The sequence below is a fragment of the Nothobranchius furzeri genome, chromosome 12, assembly GCF_043380555.1.
Source record: "Nothobranchius furzeri strain GRZ-AD chromosome 12, NfurGRZ-RIMD1, whole genome shotgun sequence".
Classification (NCBI taxonomy): Eukaryota; Metazoa; Chordata; class Actinopteri; order Cyprinodontiformes; family Nothobranchiidae; genus Nothobranchius; species Nothobranchius furzeri.
Genome location: NC_091752.1, coordinates 59634304 through 59660524, shown reverse-complemented (window position 1 = coordinate 59660524; position 26221 = coordinate 59634304). Strand labels below are relative to the sequence as shown.

Here is a 26221-nt window from a genome sequence, read left to right as displayed (position 1 = left end):
TACTCGATCGCTGCAGCCCTAATACAGTTGTACCAATAAGTTTACACACCCTTGTGGATTAGTTGATTTTTTTAGCCATTTCTCTAAGAATATGAATGAAAACACAAAAACCTTTTTTTCCACTCATGGTCAGTGATGTTGTGAAGCCATTTATTGTGAAACAAATGTGTGAACTTAATTCAAATCACCATAACAAAATAAAATACCAAAATGACCCTGTAAAAAGTTTACACACCCCAGTAATTTTGCCCTGAAACATGCACAGAACTTTACACAAATGGGTTTGGCTAACCATCCTCACCTGTGATCCGTTTCCTTGCAATCAGTGTGTGATTATGAAAGGTGTGTGAGTGTTTGGACTCCTGACAAAACCTTGCATCTTCCATCCAGAGCTGCACTGACGTTTTCTGTTTCTGAGTCATGGGGAAAGCAAAAGAATTGTCACAGGATCTACGAGAAAAGGTGATTGAACTCTATAAAACTGGAAAGGGATATAAAATGATATCCAAGATACTGATAATGCCAGTCAGCAGTATTAAAACTCTGATAAAGAAGTAGAAGATGACGGGTTCTGTTAAAAACAAAACATCGTCAGGTTGACCAACAAAAATTTCTGCAACAACTAGGAGAAAAATGGTGCACAGAAAAACCCTCACATAACTTCTGCTGAAATTCAGGACTCCCTCAGAGAATGTGGCGTGGCTGTTTCAAGAAGCACAATAAGGATGCACATGAAGAAAAAAGGGCTACAAGGCCGAGTTGCCAGAAGACTACGCAAATGTCACAAAGCATCTCGCTTACAATGTGCCAAAACGTTATGTTTGGAGAGGAGTCAACAAGGCCTATGATAAAACATACACCATTCCTACTGTGAAGAATGGAGGTGGTTCGCTAATGTTTTGGAGATGTGTGAGTTAAGGCACTGGAAACCTGGTCAAAACTCAAGACTCAAGACAACTTTATTAGTCCCCGAGGGGCAATTCGAGACAGCATTGTGAAGCAGCCGGCACTAAAATCTTTTAATTCTAAAAACGCATCCAAATTACACATTTGTAAAACCCATAAAAACCTGTATACACAATCATGTCATAAACTCACATGTGACTGACCAACAATGATTAAAACTTTGGCTCTCACACACACACACACACACACACACACACACATGTAACTACATGCACGCACACATACAAGTAATGCACACTCCCCCTATCTGCACTGAGAATTAAGAAGAAGCACAGCTCTGGGAACAAAGGAACTTCTCCTCCTCTGTGTTTTACAGCATGGGCATCGAAGTCGGCGTTTGGAGGGCAGCCACTCGAAAACAGTATGAAGAGGGTGTGATGGCAGGATGAATGCAGCAGCTTATCAAATGATACTGGAGGAGAATCTTATGGGTTGCACTTGGATATCTCAACAAGACAATGATCCAAAACACAAGGCCAAGTCGACCTGCAACTGGCTCCAGCAGAATAAAGAGAAGGTTCTAGAGCGGCCATCTCAGTCGCCTGACCTCAATATCATTGAACCATTGTGGGGAGAGCTCAAACGCGCTGTTCATAACACATGGCCCATGAATTTACAGGAACTGGAGGCTTTTTGCCAAAAAGAATGGGCTGCTTTACCTCTAGATTATATACAGAACCTTCTCCACAACTACCACAAAAGACTCCAAGCTGTCATTAATGCTAAAGGGGCGATACACGGTATTAGGAACTGGGGTGTGTAAACTTTTTACAGGGTCATTTTAGTATTTTATTTTGTTATGGAGATTTGAATTAAGTTCACACATTTGTTTCCCAATAAATGGCTTCACAACATCATTGACCATGAGTGAAAAATGGGTTTTTGTGTTTTCATTCATATTCTTAGAGAAATGGCCAAAAACTTCACCAGGGTGTGTAAACTTATTGGCACAACTGTAGATGGATGGATGGATGGATGGATGGATGGATGATGAATAGTTGCGACTGCAGACGCCGAGATCCTAGTCGCTGCAGGCGAGTCTGCACTGCGGATCTGTGGGTTTCCAGCTGTGACCTTCTTGGCGACTCGGCACAATCGTCAAACTTCCTAGATTTTCTAACCTGAACCTGTTCCTTATCACTTTTTTTGGTCCAGCTGTAACACGGATCGTATCAGTTTCAGACATCTCACTCAGGTGTTACTAGAACTACCGTAACTGTCTTTATCACCCAGCCTCAGCACTTTAGCATTTGGGTCTGACCCATGTTAGTAAATCTAAGTTCTCAATCAGTGTCAGGCTCCTCACCCTGGCTCAACGTAGTGAGCAGTGAGGAAGGTTCTGCATTCATTCGCTAAGAGGCAGCCCCCTTCATTTTCTAGATATATCTCTCCTGACAGCCGCTCAGTTGTCTGTTTTAGATATTGACTCCTTCTCCTCATCTACTTGTTCCTTGGGGGATGTCGATGAGCTCCTCTGTTGATTAAATGACATCTGTCTAACTGCCCTGGGGTCTCATTTATCAAACATTGCGTAGAATCCGTACTAAAGCCATACTTAAGCTCAGCAAAAAAAATGTACTCACGCCAAGCAGGTTTGTGATCTATCAAACATGGAGTACGCACAGCTGCACGCAATCTCCGCTTCATAAATCAAAAACTATCTAGAATGTTTCTCAGCTGCATTTTAGTCACATCCCGCCCTCACCACGCCCACTTACTGCCGTAAAGAGTCAATGCAAAGTGCCTTGTGGATCTCATGCATATACATAAGCCGGCTGTTGCAGCGCTCCGCCAATAACGATGGCGACCGTAGATCAAGGCAGGTCAAGGAGGCACAATTTCACAGAAGCCGAAATTGAGGTGCTTGTGGGTGAGGTGGAGAAATGATAGGAGGTGCTTTTGCAAAACAAATAAGAGAAAATCCACTGAGTGGCACAGCGTTGCTGAAGCCGTCAATGTTGTGAATTCTTCAGAGATCTGTGGCGGATATAAAAAATATGGTCCAATCAGGATTCGATCCCCAGACTTCTGGGTGAAAGTCACGCGTGCTAACCAGTCAGCCAAACGGAGATCTCCCTTGTCCAAGTAGCCAGGGCCATGATAAATCGGGTCACAGTGACAGGACACACACACTGTCACAGACGCATGACATTCTGTCTCAATCTGTCCCCCTGCTGATATTCTGCATTCCGTATTCTGCGCTTCAGGCTGTGTGTGTGTGTGTGTGTGTGTGTGTGTGTGTGTGTGAGAGAGTGTGCGCGCGCATGTGTGTGTACGCGCGTGTGTGGGGGGGGGGGTCTTGTTCTGTGTGAAAACGAAGCAGTACAAGTGATAATGCTGCAGGATTTCATAATTGTATCCTTCTCAGCAGCAGCACTGCAGGTGCTCTCATGTCCAAAATGTGCGTAAGCCAGGTCCTTAGTCAACTTAAAGTTGCGCACATTTTTCCGCTAAGTTTTCTTTCATAAATCCCAAAGTTTGCGTGGAAAGTTGCTTACGCAGTTTTCCGACCCCGTTTTGTGCGTAAGCAAGCCTGATAAATGAGGCCCCAGGACTCTAGCCCCTCTCAGACCCAGACAGAAGAAGATCACCTTGAATCCCTGGCAAAATGTTGAAACCCGCTGCCTAAGAAGGCAGTGTAGGGCACTGGAACGGAAATGGAAAAAGACAGGCTGACTATTTCACAGCAGCTATTCATTGAGTCACTTTCCTTGTATCAGAGCTGTCTCGTCATTACTTTGCTGATATCGTCATGCAACAAAAGGGAGACCAGGCAAAATTGTGTCGTACTATCAATTCCATTTTGCTATTGGCTTCAACTGATGGGCTAGATCCTTCAGACACATTTTGTACCGAGCTGAAATAGGCAACCCTTGCATCTCAGATTGCAGAGTTAAAGGATGTCAGAAAATACTTTGGATTCAGCAGATGGACATGGAGATAAATTTTCTTCCCCAAGCGCTCAGTTTTAATCCGGGGAGTCAGGTTCACGTCAGGAACTGATCTGGTTCTGACAGGACAGATGTTGTCCAGAGTGGGAAAACACCCTGTTAAGACCATGGAACTGGCCTTGTTGTGACAAGCTAATGTCTATTTAGTCAGACCTAATCCTTGTTTTTCCAAACTGGTGCCGCTCACAGAGATAACATGCTGATTGAAGCCCAGGAGTGGATTGTTGTAATTTTCAGGAGGACGTTTGCTGCCATAAACATTTATTATTATTATTCTGTGTTGATTAGTGATGTTCTCTCTGGTCTGCTCACTCTCAGGTGATCTTGGTTCTGGGGATTCACCTGTGGATGTTCTTCATCCTGCCTGCTGTCACTGAAAGGTGATGTCAGATTAATAATAGTTTAATTAGTTTATTTCATTTATATTATTATTTATGTTTGTATTATATTGGTTTAACTGGAATAATGTGCAGATAGAACTGTTGTGAATGAATGATAAACATCAAATGTTTGAAGTTATTGTGCAGTCAGAATGAAAATCAGAATTCCTATTTGTCACAAAGGAAAGAAGCTCCAGTTTAAAGGAGACCTAGAATGTAAACCAACACTTTCCATGCTGTTGTTGAATACAGACAGCTTGGGTGTTCAAAGGTAGCATGCCAAAACATCAAAGCAGTGTGTGATCTGCTTTTTATGTAAATTAGAAAGTTGAAAAAGGTGAGAGAAAAACTCTTTTTCTGCGCAAGCTTTCCTAGTCGCATCACAAGGTTACCCCTCGTGCTATAGCTACATGTTCCAGCCCACTTCAGCGTCAGCATTATTTGAACGCTGGTCACAGCAACACTACTGCAGAGCCAAGGTAAGCCGGTTCTCTGTTAGCACCAGTTAGCTGTTAGCCTTAGCTGGAACAGCCTTGTTGAAAGAGAGAAAAACCAGCACTCACCACTCAGGTTCCTAGCCTGGCCAGCAAATAACCCCACCCCCTCAGAATTCTAACCAAGCCAATCAGCGCTGAGCAGCATACGTCACACACCGCAACGCTCACTTTCTCATAAACAACGAAGACAGCGTCTTTAAAACCACAACAAGTAGAAGCGCTGAAAGTATTTTAAAGAAAGATGTTTGCGCCGTCGCCAGACGCTATTTTTGACTAGAGCTAAAAAACGACATAGTTGGTTATTTTTAAGCTGGGTAGTTCCTTTCTCATGTGCCTCTCTGAGTATCCACACTAGTTCTCTGTGTAGAATTAAACAGAGGACGAGTCTGGCAGGCCAGGCCATCGGGTTCCAGGACACACCGGCAAAATCCAGACTGTAAAAGAATGTCAGATAGATCCACAGCTTGTGGTTCGGTCCGGTCCTTTTCTTCGTTTTTAGTCTGCAACAGTGATGGGAATTCCGGCTCTTTTTAGAAAGCCGGTTCTTTTGGCTCAGCTCACCAAAAAGAGCCGGCTCTTTCGGCTCCCAAGTGGCTCCTCAGATTTTCTGTTGCGTAGTGCACATTTATAACCAAAATAATGCAAAACTATATGTAAAATCATTTACTAATGTAAAAAAATGCTATATATAAAATATATATCATTTCTATGGATTTAATAACTGAACACTTTCAGAAATCTCCACTTTCCGACAGCTGGCGCTCATTTTCTCACCGTCCTCGTCGCACTCTTCTGTCTCTCGCTCGCCTTTTTCCTCCTCCTCATTCCCTCTCGTCTCCCTCCGCCCGCATGTGCTCTGCTGTGTGTCCGAGTCTGATCCTCCCTCTTCCCCGCCCCTACTGCTCTGTGTGTGGACAGTCTGGACACACAGTTACACATGTTGACCAATCGCCTGTGGCTTTCACCAAAGCAAAAGGGGAGGGGGGAGGGGAGGGGACGGCTCCCAATGACGAGCCGGCTCCCGTCGTTCACTTCAAAGAGCCGGCTCTTAGAGCCGGCTCGTTCACGACCGACACATCACTAGTCTGCAACTCTTCTACAACCCTTATTCAATCAGTCCGTCTTTGTCACACACTCATTCTTGACTCACCGCTTCAGTGGGGACTTTTTTTCTTTTCAGAACTTTATTGAACAAACTAACAGTATACAAAATCACAAAATGTATAAAACATTTCAAACAAAACATGGGCAGGGGTGCAAAAATATCACATAATTTAACTGTAGTGCAAACATTAAAGGAGTCATCACCTGAAATTTTCACTTTTCCACTTGAAAATTGCACATAATGGCTTCTTACTGATTTTTCACTGGCTGGAAAGGCGATAATTAACATTGGATCGTTTTTTACTCTTGGCTTCTTCAACCGGCCCACGTGCACGCCATGAGTGCACGTACTCCAAAACGGTATCCTGAGTTCTGGCCCTAATGTCATCACAAAGGCAGGATGTACATTAAATATGGACAGCACAGACTGCCATAGCCCGCACTACTCCGCTTCCATAGAAGACGTTATTTCAACTTTCATTTTGGAACTAATTGTCTTTGAAAATATAGTAATAATAGTTCTTATTTTAAGATATCAAACTTTTATCAGACTAACATAGTTTCAGCTGTCATCTAGCATCCAAATGTTTGGTGGGTTTTAACACCATTTCCTGTGATAAAAATCACCCGACTGACACGCGGAAGACCCAGCTTCGAATCCAGGCTGGGATATCGATTGTTGTTTGGAGTTTTTATTTTAACAGTAATTATATTTTTTTACCGTAATAAGACACCCTAATTTTTATTTTTAAACATTCAAGTCAGACATGCCGAAATACAGAATTCACGGCCATAAAAGACGTCGGTTCAACTTTCACTTGGAGCCATTTCCAAATGACGCGTCTGGCACAGCTGAAATATGCGAATTTAAGCTCTTTCTGACTGGAGACGCAGCCAGACAGCAGACCCTCACAATATATTTGGGCCAGCCAGGTCTGAACAGCATCCTGTCCCACCACCGAAGCTCACTCAACCCCATGTAGAAGGAGAAGAAGAAATTGTTTTTATAGCACCTCACAAGAAGAAAGACACAAGGCGCTTCAGGTAGTGGTCAGTTGACCACTCTGCCCCTCTCTTTTCCCGAGTGTCCAAGCCATGCAGTCGCAGATCAGATGAGATGATCGGATGAGGCTACTTCCTCATTCACCAAGGTAAACCCCAAAGGACAGGCACCCAATTGGGGGCAACAAGTATGCCCGCCCCCTGCTCTGCGCCTCTCAGTGGGGTCAATTCCAGAGTAGTAGTGTCCAACCCCTCTGGAGCAAGCCTCCTCCAGAGCCATGCCTCTCAGCCTCACACACCAACTCAAGCTCTTTCCCCAGCAGAGAGGTGACATTCCACTTACTGAGAGCCGGCTTTTGTAGCCGAGGATCAGACCGCCAACGTTTCCACCTTTGGCTACCACTCATCTCACATTGCACCCAACCTCTTTAGCTTTGTTGGTGATTGCTTTATCGGTATTTATTTGAAATATTGTTACATAATACTGTGATATCTTACAGAAAGAAAAAAAAGCAAATTTAAATAATAAGATACATCAAAGTAACAGAAAAGGTTTCTAATCTGTTGTGGTAGGAACAGAAATAAGCTGTAGATTAACGCACCATTATAAGTTCAACGGTTGAAATCACTACATCAGAACACTGCACTTGCTCTTAGCTTAATCTGATCAACAGTTTGGTTTGATCTGAAATCATGCTGCCCTCCTTTATGTGGCAAGTCTTTCAATATGATCTTAACTTCGTTGTAAACTGAATATCATTCAGTTGCTGAATGAATTATTGATAGAGTTGGCTCAGTTTACAGGTTTGATCTCAGTAGATATTTTGACTAACTTTATCATTGTTTCTCTTTTCTTCAGGATGTTCAATCAGAACTTTGTGGCCCAGCTGTGGTACTTTGTAAAGTGTATTTATTTTGGTCTGTCAGCATATCAGATCCGCTGTGGTTATCCAACTCGTATCCTTGGTAACTTCCTCACTAAGAAGTACAATCATCTCAACCTGTTTCTCTTCCAAGGGTATGAATGCTAAATTAGCTAGTGGATTATAGAAAAACACACTTCTGTCATAGGAAGTCATGAGTGTGTGTGTGTGTGTGTGTGTGTGTGTGTGTGTGTGTGTGTGTGTGTGTGTGTGTGTGTGTGTGTACGTATGTACGTGCGCACGCGTGTGTGTGTGTGCGTAGGTTCCGTTTGGTGCCATTTCTGGTGGAGCTCCGAGCGGTCATGGATTGGGTCTGGACCGATACTACCTTATCTCTGTCAGACTGGATGTGTGTGGAGGACATCTATGCTAACATCTTCATCATAAAATGCAGTCGTGAGACAGAGAAGGTGAGATGAACACGAAACTTCGTTGGTGTTAGATGTTGACCTTTTTTTTATCCACCTTGTTCCTGGCCCCCAGGACCCTGAAGTATGTGACCAACCTCCCCGATCCGGTGTTTGTTTAGGCAGGGCAAAGCGGATTTATTTTTTACAGCACATTTCAAACACAAAGGCAATTCAAAGTGCTTTACAGAAGAAAGAACAGCAAACACAGTAAATCAATCAATCAAAAAAATGTAGCTAATAATTTCAGATTCAACAAACGGATAAGACACAGTCAAAGGGGTAGCTGTTACATTGCAGAAGGTGCAGCAAAAGAAACATTGATGGAAACATGAAGGTTTTTCATTTTAATTTAAAGGTCACTAGAGTTGGGGCACATTTGAGGTCATGAGGAAGCTGATTCCATCTGTGTGCAGCATAGTAGCTAAAAGCAGCTTCAGCCTGTTTGGTTCTGACCCGGTTCTACCAGCTGACTGTTTTTCAAGGATCTGAGAGCCCGCTGGGTGTATAAACTGGAAGGAGATCCAACATGTATTTTAGCTCCATGCCATTGACAGATTTAAAGACTAGTAAAAGCACTTTGAAATTGATTCTGTAGTTTACTGTGAACCAGGAGTGATGTGCTCGGTTCATGTGGTTCTTGTTAAGACTCTAGCAGCAGCGTTCTGAATAAGCTGCAGCTGTTTTACAGCTGTTTTGGGCAGACCAGTTAGAAAACCATTGCAATAGTCCTGCCTGTTGGAGATGAATGCATGAGTTAGTTTATCTACATCTTGATTTGACATGAGACTTCTGAGTCATGCTAATTGATGGAGATGATAAAACGCTGATCTAGTTATAGCCTTAATGTGACCAGTGAAGCTCAGGTCTGAATCAATGGTAACACCAAGATTTCTAACCTGAGACTTTGTATTTATTCCTTTGGAGCTAAGTAGAAAAATACAAGTTTTTTTTAAATAAATTTACAACAACTTCAAAGACACTTTTTTCACATTATCATTATGGGGTGTTGTGTGTTGAATTTTATGGGCAAAATGAATTTAATCCATTTTGGAATGAGGCTGCAACATAAACAAAAAAGTGGAATAAGTGAAGCGCTGTGAATACTTTCTGGATGCACTGTAATTTCTGTCCAATCCTTATTTCCAAAGACAATAACTTCAGTCTTTGTTTAACTGGTGGAAGTTTGACTGCATCCAGTCATTAACTTGCTCTAGGCACTGACAGAGTCAGGGGACCAGATTCTAGGGGACCAGATTCATTAGGCGATAGAGCTAGGTAGATCTGGGTGGCATCTGCATAACTATGGTAGGCAATGTTGTTATTGTTTATGACCTGGACCAGTGGGAGCATGTAGAGATTCAAAAGCAGTGGTCCAAAAATCGAGCCTTGGGGTACACCGCATGTCAGTGCAATTTGCTTTGATTTGTGTTTACCAATGGAAACAACATTACTCCTGTCTGCGAGGTATGATTGGAACCAACTATGGACTGTGCCTGAAAATCCTACCTTTTTACCTAATGTAAAATCTTCATATAATAATCTAGAGCAAGGGTAGGGAACCCTGATCCTGGAGAGCTGCTATCCATCACATTTTAGAGGTTTTCCTGCTTCAATACAGCTGATTTTAATCAGCAGGTGATTAACTGGCTTCTGCAGAGCCTGAACAATGAAATGTGTATGAGGTTGTTAAATAAACTAACAAGCAAGCATTTTAGTCTCAAAGAAAAACAGTTGTTGGCTTTTAGCAGTAGCGGCTAAATTCTCAGTCTCAGTTTCATAGCTGACAGAAAATAAGTTTATCATTTACACTCCTGAAAACACACCTCGTCTTGGATCTGCAGCTCACGCCTGAAGTTCCTGGATTCTTTCTGCTGTTGAAAAACGTTAATTTAGCACAATGCTAACTTAGCACTAAGCTAGAGGTCTTGTCTGTCAGCTTGAGTTTGAAATATTCCAACACTCTGGAAACGTTTTGGCATTTCTTCCTGGGTGTTATCATCCTTATTTCCCCACCCTCTGTTGCTCACGCTGACTATGGCCTATTCCGAAGGTGGAAAAAGGAAATCCTACAAACCTGTTTAAAGTGGGATTTGAATGTCCTGGTCAAAGATAACACCAAGGTTCCTTGCTTTGTTCTGCGAGACTAATTTAATGCTATTCAGGTCAGGTGATTGACTAAGCAGTTTCCATTTCTTAAGTTTCGATCCAAAGATGAGAATTTCAGTCTTGATTTAAAAGCAGAAAGTTTTGAGTCATCCAATTTTTTATGTCTTCAAGACAAGCCTGTAATCTACCTAACCACCTTCTACTGATCCTTTAATAAAAACTCTTTGTTATTTCCCAGAACTACCCCCAACCCAAAGGGCAGAAGAAAAAGAAGATAGTGAAATACGGAATGGGCGGACTTATCATTTTCTTCCTTATCTGCATCATCTGGTTTCCTCTTCTATTCATTTCACTGGTCAGATCAGTGGTGGGTGTGGTCAACCATCCTATTGATGTCACTGTCACGGTCAAACTGGGAGGCTATGAGGTAATGGGCAACATGGCATACAGCACTGCCTACTAGGTATTTCGAACATGTTAGAATTGTTGACTTAATGCTTGAACATTTTTACCAGGTTTGTGTTGTTTTACAATCAAAACCAGGGTGAGTTATTACACTTAATTGGCCCAGGCTGGAGTGAAGTTACAGAATACAAACTAAATAAGTTCTGTTATTCAGAAGAATCAATAGAAATAAGGTTAGAATATTGTTATAAACATGAAACACATCATTGTTATGATAATAGTAAGGACCTTGCATGTTTTCTGTTATTTCTGTCTGTTTGTGTTCCAGCCCCTTTTCACCATGAGTGTGCAGCAGCAGTCCATCAAACCCTTTACAGATGCTGAGTTTGATCAACTCACCAAAACCTTTGGAGACAACGCTGTATGTTCTCACACCACCACTCCAGTTAGGGCTAGGCCTGCTTCCTGTCTCACTCCAGGTTTTTTCATTTCAGCTGTGATGGTCATCTCTGATTTCCTGCTGGGACATGTTTTAAACATGTTCCAGGAGGCCTCCTTTTTATTTTGACATGGTATACAATTAGTTATTATATGACAATACATAACGTAAAATTAATGAATCAGAGTATTAGCTTTGTCATTCTGCACCACTTTTGTGGCACGTCCTACTGTGACCTCCAGCCTGAACTCGGCAGCACTGTGTTCCGGTGCAGTTTCCATCAGTAGCTCCTGGTTCACCAACAGCTGACATGACCATTATGCAGGAATAGCATTGTAAAGGTTTAGAGTGTTGCCCGGTTATGTTTTTGGAATTAGAGTTATGTCATTTGACCTACTGTTATTTAACTGAGGTTAGATCTGAGCTCAGCAGGATTAGTGGAACCCCTTCAGACCATATCAGCTCCTCCTGCAACTACCTGCTTTCTTTAATTTCAGCTTTGTGTACACTTGCATGTAGGTGGCCATGCAGTTCATCACTCTCTACAATTGTGAAGACATTGTCACAGCCATGATTGAAGGTAGCTCAGGATCAGTTTGGAGGATCAGCCCACCTAGTAGACAGGAACTCATTAAAGAACTACTTGAAAGTCCTGCTGACCTCACTCTCCGACTTGCCTGGAATTTCCAGAGGTAAAACTCTTATTGTGTTAAATATGCTTAATAGGATCAGAATAATACAGTGTATTCCTGCTCATCGTAAGGTTCTTAAAGGAATACCATAGATGCTTGTATCTGATCAGATGTTTGTGAAGTTTACTTTAACAGACTGTAGCTTATGAGACATCCAATGTAAAAACCTGGTCGTGGGAGGAGTTCAGTGAGACCATGGAACAAGACTTCCGTACGACTTCGAGGAGATTCTGGTCCACCATCCGGTGCCTCAGGAGGGGAAAGCAGTGTGCTACCAACACTGTTTATAGTGGGGACGGTGTGCTGCTGGCCTCGACTTGTGACATTGTTGATTGGTGGGCAGAATACTTTGAAGACCTCCTCAATACCTCTGGCACGTCTTCCAGTGAGGAATCAGTCTGGGGACTTTGGGGTCACTAAGGTGGTCAAAAAGCTCATTGGTGGCAAGGCTCCAGCGGTGGATGAGATACGCCTATAACCCTCTCAGGCTCAAAATAAGTTTTGATAAAAGGACGGACAACTAAGCCCTTCAGAGGCACTTCTGAGTTAAAAAATGCTCATGAAATAAGTATGTGGAGTAACCACGTAGTTCGGTTTTAACATTGCTGATCTGCAACGCCTGCCTCCAGAGGGTTAAAGCTCTGGATGTTGTGGGGTTGTGTTGGCTGCAATATCGCGTGGACATCTGGGGCATTTCTACTGGATCGACAGACCAGGGTGGTGATTTCCCTAATTAAAAATGGGACTGCAGGGTGTGTTCCAACTACAGGGGGATCACACTCCTGAGCCTCCCTGGGAATGTCTATTCAGGGATTCTGGAGAAGAGGGTCTGATGGATTGTCGATCCTTGAATTCAGGAGGAGCAATGTGGTTTTCATCCTAGCCATGGAACACTGGACCACCTCTATACCTTCTTCAGCCCAGATGGTGTCACGGGTGGATGACTTGGTACTTTGGTGCGCAGTTTTTGTTTTGCTTTTGTATGTAAGTTGTGTGTCTGGACACTCTTCTGGCTTCTCTTACACCAGAGAACAACTCATAGGCTACAACACTATGATACCGGTGGATTTCTCTTCAGTTTTGTTGCATCCGCAGCAAAATTAATACCAACTTTGATCAGGGGAGTGAGATGACGAAGGGGATAAAAGCCAGCTGGCGCGCTACTGCGGCTGAGGATAAGAGGATTATGCATGGTTGTACCTGGGATCTTTCTCTCTAAAGTGGTCTCACTTTGCAACAAAATGGATGAGCTGGCCCTGATGAGAAACAAACACAGACTTTTCCTCATCTTGTGTCTTATGCTACGTGAAAACATGGCTCAGTGAGGACATCTCGGACTGCATGCTCCAGCTGGAGGGTTTTCATCACCTCCACACTGATCGGCAAGCAGCTCTCTCCGGCACGACCACGGGTGGAAGCATGTGTTTTTGCATCAATAATGATTGGAACAGATGTTGCATTGTTCTCTTGCTATGGAATATCTTTTTATCAACTGTAAATCGCGTTACTTTCCACGTGAGTTTGCTTCTTCCATTCTAGCTGCTGTTTACATCCCACCAGAAGGCACACGATGTTCAGCATGCGCTCGCGGAACGAATATTTTGCATGGAGCGGATGTACCCAGACTCCCTCATCAAGGTTCTGGGAGATTTTAACAAAGCCAGTCTGAGCCAGGAGCTTCCCAAATATAATCAGTATATTAAATGCCCGACCAAGGAGGAGAAAACACTGGATCACTGTTACAGCACAGTAACTGGAGCCTATAAAGCAGTGCCTTGCACTGTGCTATGACTTTCTGACCATGTGACCAGCCATCTGATACGAGCATACAAACAAAGGCTAAAACTCTCCAAGCCTGTTGAGAAGTCTACAAAACAGTAGAGCAACGGGGCTGTGAATGAGCTCAGCACATGATTAGAAACCACAGACTGGGACGTAGTGAGGGCTGCCTCTGAAACAGATACCATCACCTCCTACATCCACTTCTTGCAGGACAGCGTCGTACCATAACGCACTAGGGTGAATTATATCAATAACAAAGCCTACTTTACCCCAAAATTCAAACAGCTGTGGTTAGCAAAGAGAGAAGCTTTTGAAAGTGGGCACAAGGACTCCGACAGCGATTCTAAGTACAGGTTCTGCAAAGAAGTGCTCTTAGCTAAGACCAGCACCATGACAAAATGCAGCAGCAAATTTCCGAAAACAACTTAGCCTCTGTGTGGAAAAGATTCAGGAACATTACCAACTACAAGCCCAAAAGCCCCACCTCCACTGATTATCTGCTCTTGGCCAACAGCCTAAACAACTTCTGTTTTTGGTTTGATGATCCAATAATCAGTTCTCACACCTCATCCAACCTCAACAATAGAGACATTGGTCACCCACCCCCACTCCAGAGCCATCACCATCACTGTGAAAATTACTCTCAGCACCCTCCACCTCACCCCCCACTTAGGAGAACCTTACGTCACACACCTTCACCACAGCCCTAAACATCCGTGAAGCAGATGTGAGGAAGCAATTAAAAACTACAGACCTGTGGCACTGACATCTGTGGTCATGAAGTCATTTGAGCTCCTGGTTCTCCCCTACCTCAAGACGCTCACAGCCCCCCCTCCTGGACCCCCTGCAGTTTGCCTACAGAGCCAACAGGTCTGTAGATGATGCCTCTACACTTCATCCTACAGCATCTGGACTCCCCGGGTACCTACGCTAGGGTCCTGTTCATGAACTTCAGCTCTGCCTTCAACACAATCCTCCCAGACCTCCAAGACAAACTGTCCCAGATGAATGTGCCTGACCCCATCTGCAGAAGGATCACTGACTTCCTGACTGACAGGAAGCAGCAGGTGAGGCTGGGGAATAATGTCTCGAACCTGCGGACCTTCAACACTTGTTCCCCTTAGAGCTGTGTTCTCTTCCCTCTGCTCTTCTCCTTGTAAACCAACAGCTGCACCTCCAACTATGATTCTGTCAAGCTTATCAAGTTTGCAGATGACACCACTGTAATTGGACTTATCTCTGACGGGGATGAGTCTGCCTATAGAATGGAGGTCGAACGGCTAATATCCTGGTGCAGCTACAATAACCTGATGCTAAACGCACAGAAGACAGTGGAGGTTGTTGTGGACTTTAGGAAGCTCACAGCCCCACTCCCCCCCCCTTAACCCTGCCCAACACTCCCATCATGATGGTGGACTTCTGTCGCTTTCTGGGCACCACCATCACCTAGGATCTCATGTGCAAGCCCACCATCATCTCCATTACAAAAAAGGCCCAGCAGAGGATGTACTTCTTGAGGCAGCTGAAGAAATTCAACAGTTGATGAGGCAGTTCTATCCTGCAATCCTCGAGTTCATCCTCACCTCTTCAATCACCTTTTGGTACGCTGGAGCTACCATCAGGGACAAGAAGAAGCTGCAGCGTGTTGTGCACTCTGCTGAGAAGGTCATTGGCTACAAACTACAAACTCCCCTCCATACACGATCTGCACACCTCCAGGACATTGATGCGTGCAGGTCGGATCACAGCTGACCTGTTTCACCCTGGATACAGTCTTTTGATTCGCTCTCATCTGGCAGGAGGTTCAGATCCATTCGGACCAGAACCTCTCACCACAATAACAGTTTCTGCTTCTCTGCAGTTGGACTCATTATTGACAATCCTAAAATTACCCACTCTAGTTTCTTGGTTTCAGTCACATGACCCTGTGTTGTTTGTACCTGAATCGTTCCTCTCTAATCAGTACCTACACTGTCTTGTATATAGTATCTGTTTCTCTAATTATTGCCTCCTTATATTATTATTTTACCATGATTATATTCCTACTTCCTAAATTTTCTTATCTCTTTTATTTTTATCTTTCTTTTTTTGCACCACGTACCACAGCAATTTCCTAATGTTGTGATTTTCTGCACAAATGGCAATAAAACCCTTATGACACCCATCCATCCATTTTCTTCCGCTTACCCGGAGTCGGGTTGCGAGGGCAGTAGCCTAAGTCGAGAGGCCCGGTTGGACGTGCCCGGAAAACCTCACCAGGGAGGCATCCAGGAGGCATCCTGACCAGTTGCTTGAGCCGCCTCAACTGGCTCCTCTTATGTGAAGGAGCAGCAAATCTACTCCAAGCCCCTTCCGGATGACTGAGCTTCTCACCCTATCTCTAAGGGAGAGCCCAGCCACTCTGTGGAGAAAACTCATTTTGGCCGCTTGTATCCAGGATCTCGTTCTTTCGGTCACTACCCAAAGCTCATGACCACAGATGAGGGTAGGAACGTAGATCGAAATCGAGACCTTTGACTTCTGACTCAGCTCTCTCTTCACCACGACAGACCGGTACAACGCCTGCATCACTACAGATGCAGCACCAATCCGCCTATCAATCTCGCGCTCCAGTTTTCCCTCACTAGTGAAAAAGACCTCGAGATACTTAAACTCCTCAACTTGGGGCAGGACATCGTCCCTGACCCAGAGAAGGCATTCTACCCTTTTCCGAATCAAGACCATGGTCTCAGATTTAGAGGAGCTGATTCTTATCCCAGCTGCTTTACACTCGGCTGCGAACCGCTCCGGCAAAAAGCCGAAAATCACGTTCTGAGGAAGCCAACAGGACCACATCATCTGCAAAAAGCAGAAACCCAATCCTTAGGCCACCAAAACGGATGCCCTCAACACCTTGGCTGCGCCTAGAAATCCTGTCCATAAAGGTTATGAACAAAATCAGTGATAAAATGCAGCCTTGGCAGAGTCCAACTCTCACTGGAAATGAGCCTGACTTACTGCCGGAAATGCGGACCAAGCTCTGACACCGGTCATACACGGACCTAAGAGCCCGTATCAGAGAGCCTGGTACCCCATACTCCTGCAGTACCCCCCACAGGGTCCCCCGAGGGACGCGGTCAAACACCTTCTCTAAATCCACAAAACACGTGTAGACTGAGTTGGGCTCTCAAATCTCTTGCCCAACCAAAGTCCCCAGACTCTGCTTTCTCACTGGAAGACATGTCAGTGGGAGTGAGGAGGTCTTTGAAGTATTCTGCCCACCTTCTGAAATTTGAATTTAATTTTGGAGGATCCTGGAGGGCGTGTGGGAGTTTGCCCAACCAATTTACATGTGTTTTGTGTTTTTGGAGAATACATTCGACCTTGGGAGGCCCTTTGGGGGGTTCTTCGGGAGTGTGTGTTACTAGGCCCTCTGATATGAGCTCTTAGGTCCCTGTATGACTGGTGTCAGAGCTTGGTCCGCAGTGTCTGCAGTAAGTCGAGCTTGTTTCCAGTGAGAATTGGACTCCGCCAAGGCTGCCCCGTTATCACTGATTCTGTTCGTAACTTTAATGGACAGGATTTCTAGGCACAGCCAAGGTGTTGAGGGAATCCGGTTTGGTGACCTAAGGACTGAGTCTCTGATTTTTGCAGATGATGTGGTCCTGTTGGCTTCATCAGAACTTAGTCTCTGGCTCTCACTGGAGTGGTTTGCAGCTGAGTGTGAAGCAGCTGAGATGAGAATCAGCTCCTCTAAATCTGAGACCATGGTTTTGAGTCAGAAAAGCCTTCTTCGGGTCAAGGATGAGGTCCTGCCCCAAGTTGAGGAGTTAAAGTATCTCACACGTGTTCACAAGGTTGCTCTTTCAAGTATGGACTTGGGCATTTTCAACACATCACCTAATGCTGTGGTTCACACTAAATGCACTTTGAATTTTTTTGCGTCAGCAAAAATTGTTACTTTTACGTATCCTTATGTTGTTGGCTCAGTGATATTCTGGTCTTGTATTTTTGTGTGTCCCCTTTTTTCTCTCTTTCTGCAGGTCTAGAAGCAGATTCTTGTTCATCATTTATTGTTTATTTTTGTGAAACCCTTAGGGTTTCCCTGAAGTAGCTGCCCCAAGTGGCTGGGAGAGGGAAGTCTGGGCCTCCCTGTTTAGGCTGCTGCCCCTGCGACACAACCTCGTATAAGCGGCCATGGATGAATGTTTTTTCAGTGTATTTGATTGTTCATAATTCATTTAAATGAAGTTCAATAGAATAAGGATCACAAAAACATTTTGTAAGGTGTTATATGTACCATTATGTCTTGCCTAGGCTGTGGTTTATTCTGGGTTTACATGCTGAAGATTGAGCCTCTAAATATTTGTGTTTATGATTATTTATTTTGACAGGGACCTGGGTAAAGGTGGAACAGTTGAACACACTTTTGGGAAACATTCTATAAACCTGGAACCTGGAAACCCCGTTAGAGCCAACCTCGCCTCGTTACTGGTTGGCAATCTCACAGAGCCTGTGTGGGTTTTCTTCCCTGTCAGGATATTTATGTAAGGTACTCTAGTACTGTCTTGGTACTTTATTTTGTGTCTTTTTTCCCCCCAGACTTGTTCCTGGTATTTTTCCTAATTATATCCGTGCCCCAAATGGAGCTGAAGCTAAACCAGTCAGTCAGCTATATAAAGGTCAGTCTGCACTAGGGGTGGGAATTTATAATTATCAATATCAATGGCGTTGTTGATTCTGTCTAGCGATCCAATTCCTTATCAATTCCAGAGTAGTTAGATAGGTAGAAAAAACAAATTGCACACCATCTCCTGCATAATAACTGTTGGTTTATGTAGAGTGGGTAAAATCTCACCACAGGTCAGACCTTGGTCACTGGAGTCTGCTAGTGTGGAGGTGGATATAGAAGGTAAATGACGCTAACATGATAGGCAGTGTTAGTTGATTAGTGATCTGCAGTAACAGGTGAGGACAAATGAACGTCACCTCTGCTGCTGCGTTGAAATTCACTAGTACATAGCAGGTCAAAACATACCAGTAACTTTAAGTTATCACTTACTTTTTGCCCAAATGCTTTTGTGTATTGATAATGCTTCCTCCCTTGTTGAAATATCTACTTTGCAATTATTGCAAGTTACCCTGTTGTTATCCTTTCTTGTAAAATATGACCAAACTTTCAAGCATCTGTGACACTTAGACACCATGTTTCCTACTTCCGTAAGCTATGCAATGTGCGCGGGGACATCATTTGTGCCGACTGGAATTGATAAGGGGAATGGTTTGCCAAAGTGGCAAACCATTCCTAGGAGTTGAAACATTGGGAACCGGTACTCAACAAGAACCGGTTTTCAATTCTGCACAGAATTATTGTTCTTTATATTTTTCATAAGTTGGTGTTTTATGATTAGAAGTACATTATTTTCATTCTTGCTATGTGGCAGGGCAGTGTTCACTGAAATATGTGGGGTTTGTTCTTCCTCTCCATTAGTTGCAAAGTTCTTGCTCTTGTTAATTAACTGTCTGCATGTGTTTCATCGCACCTGTGGCGCATCTGCAGATTATGAAGATGATTACCTGGATATAACCCTGTCCCTGATGAACGACAGCTCCTCCTGCAGCTCTGGGAGCCAAGAGTGGTGGAACATTGCCATTGCAGGCTGTGATCCCTCAGCATGTGATGTTCTGCCTATGGTCATCTTCAATGATAAAGTTAGTCCACCTAGCCTGGGATTCCTGGCTGGTTACGGGTAAGAAACACAAACACGAACGGGTGCACACCCAGTTTGAGGGAGCTTTACTGTTGGTAACCAATATAAATGGATCAAGTCTGAAACCAGAGTGGTGACATAAAGACCTGCCTTCAGAGGACAAAATACGGCTAAATGAATTACAAACGAGTAGAGTATTTGAACAAGGACAGTGTTTCCCCTAGGAATTTTTCCAGCTGTGGTGGTGGTGGTGGGGGTTGGGGGTGGGGGGGTGAAATTATGACACGTCTCACCTTTATGTTAATATTGTTTTATTTGATGCACTCCACTCTGAATTTTGATTTAATTTATTTGTTAAGAACATCAAGATGCATTACAGTGAACATTATAATGAAGTAAATGTTTCTAGTGCACAGTAGTGCACATTTCAGAGAAAAATAGAACAGATCAGATGCACCTAATAAATAAAATTACGAACATAAACGCAGGAATCTGATTCTTTACTTCATTGTTCTGGTGCTGAAAACATCACTAATGCGGATCAAAGGAGATACACAGATGAATGCACCTCTTATTTATTATTTGGAAATTAGTGGGTGTGGTTTACATCAATACATTATTTTAAATCTGAAATTGATATGGATTGATCAGAAGTTGCTATGTGTATTGTTTATTTGGAAACGATTTACAGAGCAGCCTCAGAATTGACATTAAATATTTTTGATCACAATAGTAAAGGAACTGTTACAGAACAAGTTTTTCAATAAAATCAGAACATTAATATTTAAGTGCATGAATTAATAAATCTGAACTCATGCAGTAGGAACTAGGAAATATGAAATACTAGAACCAGACACAACTTTATTTTTTATTTTAATTTGATTAAACTGATGTTTTCCTAACGTTATTGGCATTTTCCCCCACACACAGTTAAACAAAACAATGTTGATTAAGGTGTGTGTGAGAGAGAGATAGAGAGAGATAGAGAGAGATAGAGAGGGAGAGAGAGAGGGAGAGAGTTAAAATAATTTAAAAAAACCCGACGGAGCGGAGGCAGTGACCGACGCATGCACGAGCTGTTTTCAGCTCTGTCTTGTCAAATGCACCACGGACGTTACGAATAAAGTAACTTTAAAAATTGAACTGAAAAAGAGGTGAGCTGAAGAAAACCTAGGGAGTTCTGAAGAAACGTGAGCAACAGTCTGTGTGTGTGTGTGCGTGGATGCCTGGGCCAAGCTGACTGAGCTCCCAGCTGCAAAGTTTTGTGTGTAGGGAGGGGCGGGCGCTGTATGTGACTGGCCAATCACAGAGCATGAAGACTGTCAGTTACCCAATGAGGATTTTCTTTCAGCACGATTAAAGATATTTATGAGTTTTACACTCGTTTCATGCTCGTATTTGTCAAAAATGCTTTATCCGTACGCTCATCCCTAGCTGTAACCACCCTGCCCTGCCTCCTCCTCCTTGCTGCCTGCCAGCTGTGATCACAAGCAACAACAGAGTAGTTCCCGCTGCTTCTTCGGGAAACAGCACAAATTATTTTTTTTTAAATAATAAAAAATCAATAAAACTTGGGATCTTGTAGGCGTGGCGGTGGGATTTCAGCCGTGGCGGGCCGCCACGGCTACGCCTATGTAGGGGAAACACTGAAGAGCCTGGGAAAAAAATCTGGAGGGTGTAGTACAGTCTCAGGACTAGGGCTCAGTACTGAAATTTGGTCTGAAACATCTGGTGGCTACTGCTAAAGTAAAAAAAAAGTGTATTGGTGAAATTATGGTGATTTGATACGTATCACGATACAGGGGAGACGATACAATATATCACGATATATTGCGATACATTCAGTCAGACAATATTAGTGATTTTTTAGACTGAATTTCTTGTAGGAAAATTCAATAAACAGTCCAAACTGATACTTAACATGTTTAACATGAGGTATCTGAACTATAATAGAGGGATTTACATGTCAATGGTGCAAATAAATCCCAACGCACACTGCTAAAACTAGTGGTCAGCATTTGAATTGCACCAAAAGAAAAGAAAATACTCAGATGTTTGCATGTAAATCCTTCCAACAATTAGATGCACGGCTTTTAAATATCAATATAATATTTCTGGAAAAATTTTCACAGTATATAGGGAGCCTAAGTCACTTCTGCATCATGGGTCCCCGGAAGAACGAAAAAATGAATGTAAGTCAACGGGGCTAAAAAACGCTATTTTCTAAGTCCACTTGTTTTGTGCCATGGATTTCACATATCTCCTGCTTCCTCATCACCGTCGTCTCTGCTTGACTGAACTGCTCCTGCTGCTCCGCTGCATGTGTGCTGTGACGGTTCCGCCCCGCCGTATGTGGTGCAAAATTCACTCGTTTGAGAGCTGAGTTGCACACCTGTAAAAGAGAAACTGAGCATGTGCAGAAACAGATCTGTACACTTGTGTTCACAGACTTTTAGTTGAAAATGTTACACAACTTTATTTTATTTCACATGCATGTCAGTTTTTCTGACAAGAGCACATTTATCTTTACAAGTTTGAGCTTGCTGGTGTGCAACTTCTCACATTCTACTGCACACACACACACACACACACACACACACACACACACACACACACACACAATTTTCAGGCTCAAATCGTATTGTACAAACACACACAACAGATCTACAAGTTTGTGCATTTTGACTGTTCATCCAGAATATGTGGAGACGAGTCTGACGCTCTCATATAACCCTCTTCCTCCGTCTTTATCCAAAAAAGGATTGAGAATCCTCAGAGTCCACTTGCATTTTAACTGTTTACTCAAAATTGAGCAGGTACAGTAAACAAAAAGATGCAAGAGACTTTTCCACAAGTTGCTAATGAAACAAAATAGTAAGGAGGAGAATTAAAGGGCAGAGGGAGGTCAAAAGACTGTCTGGCTCCACTCCCTGTCTTGTCTCTGTCTGAGAAAAGTCTCCATCCTCCTTTTTTCCTTTTTCGTTCTTATTCACACAATCTAAGAAACACTCCCCCTACTGGCTCATTAAATTATGTTTAAGTTTATTCATTTAGCAGACGCTTTTATCCAAAGAGACTTACAATCTATAACCTATAGGACGTGTTGTGATCTGTGGGGGAAATCGGAGTACCCGGAGGAAACCCACGCATGCACGGGGAGAACACGCAACTCCACGCAGAAAGGCCGCAGCTGAGTTTCGAACCTGCGACCTTCGTGCTTAGAGGCAACAGTGCCAACCACTGCGCCACCATGCAGCCCAAATTAAAGCATGCAAAACAAATAAACCATTTCCCTTCATATCTTGTACTCGGTTCAAATTTCTCATTTAAAATAATACTTCCATTTAACAGTTAAGCAACTTTAAATCAATAAAGAGTGACATAAAAAGTGAACCGCTAATCAACTATTATAATCATTATTTATATTCACCTCAGTTCAGATTCCTACAGTGACACAGAGTAACTTTAATAGTCTTCACCTTCTTATTTACAACCTGAAAGAAAGACATGTCCTCTTGTTTTTTTTTCACCTGCATGTTTTAGAAAAAGGATGATTGTTGAAGAAGAATCAATGTTTATTTATTTATTTTTTGCATATTTGAGAAGAGTAAAAATCTCCCATCTTTGCATTTAGGATCATGGGCCTGTACGTGTCTGTTGTCCTGGTCATTGGGAAGTTTGTGCGTGGTTTCTTCAGTGAGATTTCCCACTCCATCATGTTTGAGGAGCTTCCCTGTGTGGACCGCATCCTGAAGCTCTGCATGGATATCTTCTTGGTTAGTATGAAATGTGTCCATGTTAACATTTAGATTGTGCTCTATTTAACGTACCATGCGCTTGTAAAGTTCTCTTGTCTGTGTCTTGAAGGTGCGTGAAACTGGAGAGCTGGAGTTGGAGGAGGAGCTTTACTCCAAACTCATTTTCCTCTACCGATCCCCAGAGACAATGATCAAATGGACTCGGGACATCCAGACTAGAGAGCATGACTAATGCAGATGTTTGTTTGTGAAGAATGATTCAAAGAGAGGCTGTATGGATACACGAAGCGCGCTCATCCACATGCCGCAGAGCCCCTTTAAAGGAGACTTGGCTATGCCAATGTGTGAAACATCACCTGCTGCTAGAGTGATGCTGTAGTTTTATAGCAGCTCAGTTGTAAACAAACTTGTACACTCAACTGGAATGGGATTGCATTTCCACTGTGGGTGTGACTGTTTTTCGGGAGAAATGAAACGATGGAAGCAAACTCGGCTGTTTCCACTGGCCGGTTATCAGGAGATGAAAGGTCACTTTCACCCGGCTCAGATCTGAAATAGCAGCAGACTGCATCTGTTTACTGTTTTCAGCTCCAAATCTGTTTACAAGTTGAAGCGGCCATTTTTTTGAGCTGGGAAAAAAAGACACAAGTTGTCATTATTTTTTAACAAAGACATTTTAGGATTTCATATGAAAAGATGTATTCTGAGGTCTGTTAGATGTTCAGTGCAGAATTTCAACATGCCTTCACAAATCAGATTTTACTGCTCGAGTCGGCACGTTCTCATTCTTGTGTGGTGTTAGAATTTTCTCTCCATGCACGTGTCTCTGGTTTCCTCCCACAGACCAAAGCATGCATGTCGGGTGAGTTTGGACAAAGCCTCCATAAACGAGCCACGTTTCAGTAAATGTTGATTACTCTTGAGCAACAGTTTTAGAGGTTTTGTGAAGCATTTTTGACATTTACTGCTTTTCATTTCTTTAGTCCTTCTTTTATAGCTGACACTTTTCTGAGAAATAATGTTTGGTTTGGTAGGCCACTGGAGCAAGTCTCTAGTAAACAAACAAACAACAAACAAACTACCTTTAGATTGAGAAGGGTCTTTATTTGAGCAGAAAAGCAACTAATTCCCAAACATTTATTTGGAAAAATGCCTTCAGAATGACTGGAGAAATAAAAAACACAAGATAGTCTAGTTGATTAGAAGAGAGAAAGGGCAATGCAGTTTTAGGCTTACGGTATTGTAAACGTCAGTAAAATGTTGCACACTATTAACAGAACCCAGAGAAATGGATCGGGCCAAATTACAACAGAGGAAGTCTTATTTTAATTTGTCCAAGTCTATGAAGCAGACTGACTCTGGGTTCCCAATCTGAGATCTGTGACTCCTCAAAGAGGTCTTCACATGTTTGTCTGTGCTATGGTTGTGATGTTACCAGTATTATTATTGTAAAATTTACCTTTATAGACCCCAATACCTCACTCAAAATTATAATCAAAACTCTATAAGAGGTATGACTCTGTTTAAAATGTGTAATTCATCACTTTTAACGTGTTTATGCAGGTAGGAGTTGGGTTTGGGGGTCCTGGCTTGCTGTAGACACAGACAAGAGGGTCCTAAATGAGAAGTGTTGGGAACCACTGGTCTAAACCTGTTTCGCACCTGATGCAGAACAGATGCGGTATGGTTTCCATACAGCTTCTGGACAGACTGCCAATGACTGCAGTTTGTGTGCTGAAAGTCACCAGATGTCTGCTCACACAAGAGCTCCAAATGATTAGAAATAATCCATAATACATTTAAAAATATACCTGTCAAAATAATGTGAACTGTCGTACACTGAGCTGATACCCACATCCTTATTAATAAAACCAAAGTGGTAAATATAATGCAACACAGAATTTAAAAAAAAAAACACAACCTATTCACCTTGCTGAAACTCACTTCCTGGTTTGGCTCAGGAAAATTTCTTTAACTTCATCTGCATGTGATGCATCTGTACTTGTGCTTCATCATAGCCGGTGTTAATGCTCTAATTGGTCTCCTGGTTTTTGGTCTAAATTAAAACTGTACACACACACACACACACAGAAATATGTAAAGCTGGGTATACACTGTGTGACTTTTTCCACATAGCTCCATCCCTAACTATGACTTCCTTGCAGAGCAAAGCTCACCAATTGTGTTCTCACAACGTACAACCCAGTGCTCGGATGTGGCCTGATCTGACTGCTCAAACTATACGTCTCTTGATTGCTGATCAGGAGCGGGTCGTTTGGTGTTAATCACCTCTCTTAAACCCCTGTACACTACATGACACACAACGTAAAACTGACCACAACCTCACACATGAGAAAAATAATGAGCTCAAAATGGCAAAAAATTCTCTGAGCGTACATCCGGCTTAAAAGAAGGACTAAGTTGCTTTTATGACAGCTGAACTTTTCCTTCCAACATTGTCCCAACCTGTGGATCTGATTTGTACAAAGACTGTGAGAGTTTCTACACGTGTTTGGGTTTGGTAGACGCTGGCACCATTCGCTGCTACTGCAGTAATACTTATAGGTTTTAAGCATTAAAAATGCTTTGACTTCAAATGATTTTCTGTTTGTTTTTTATGGTTCTGCGGCTTAGTTTTGGGTTTCATGTGTGCCATTCATAGTGGACTTTATTCCAGTTTTATCTGCTTTCTAACCCCTTATTTCCATCGGAGCCGTCAGCAGCACGTTACTGCAGCAGCACGTCTTGCTCACGTACGCTGCTGCTTGGCCCTTCGCATGAGACGCGAAGCAGCAGGGGAGCAGCTGTCACCGACCGAGCAGGAAGTCACACGAGTGACTTCATCAGTAAACACAACAACAAGCAGGAGCAAACTACAACATGGCTCCAAAAGGTTTGTGTTTTATGTTCTGTCCATTTTATAATCACCAATACGGACCTGCAAAACAAAGGAGACCGCTAGCTAGGTGATAACTTCTCACGGGGACGCACAGTTAGTAACTTTTTTTTTAAAGTAAAGCAACCAGAAGGCAGTACGTTTCTTTATTCTGAAAATCTCAGGAAGCTTCGCTCCGTTTCCGCGTCCGATTTCCTGTCTTTCCTTCCCCAAAAATGTC

At 43.0% G+C, this 26221-nt stretch overlaps 1 protein-coding gene across 3 annotated transcripts in view; it reads left to right on the top strand.

Annotated features, from left to right (window-relative positions):
- piezo1 (piezo type mechanosensitive ion channel component 1 (Er blood group)) overlaps positions 1-23567 on the top strand; it is a 155164-nt gene extending 131597 nt beyond the window's left edge. For 2 of the 3 annotated variants that reach the window (XM_070542767.1, XM_015945535.3), the window contains exons 44-54: positions 4236-4297; positions 7760-7918; positions 8086-8233; positions 10578-10766; positions 11073-11165; positions 11703-11875; positions 18031-18153; positions 18239-18318; positions 19197-19386; positions 22982-23123; positions 23215-23567. In XM_070542767.1, coding sequence (XP_070398868.1) covers positions 4236-4297; positions 7760-7918; positions 8086-8233; positions 10578-10766; positions 11073-11165; positions 11703-11875; positions 18031-18153; positions 18239-18318; positions 19197-19386; positions 22982-23123; positions 23215-23337 — 1482 coding nt within the window. In that variant the 3' untranslated portion in view covers positions 23338-23567. Of the gene's footprint in view, positions 1-4235; positions 4298-7759; positions 7919-8085; positions 8234-10577; positions 10767-11072; positions 11166-11702; positions 11876-18030; positions 18154-18238; positions 18319-19196; positions 19387-22981; positions 23124-23214 lie in introns of those variants that run through there. The other variant, XR_011515768.1, reaches the window with a different exon arrangement.
- Positions 23568-26221: the final 2654 nt, after the last annotated feature.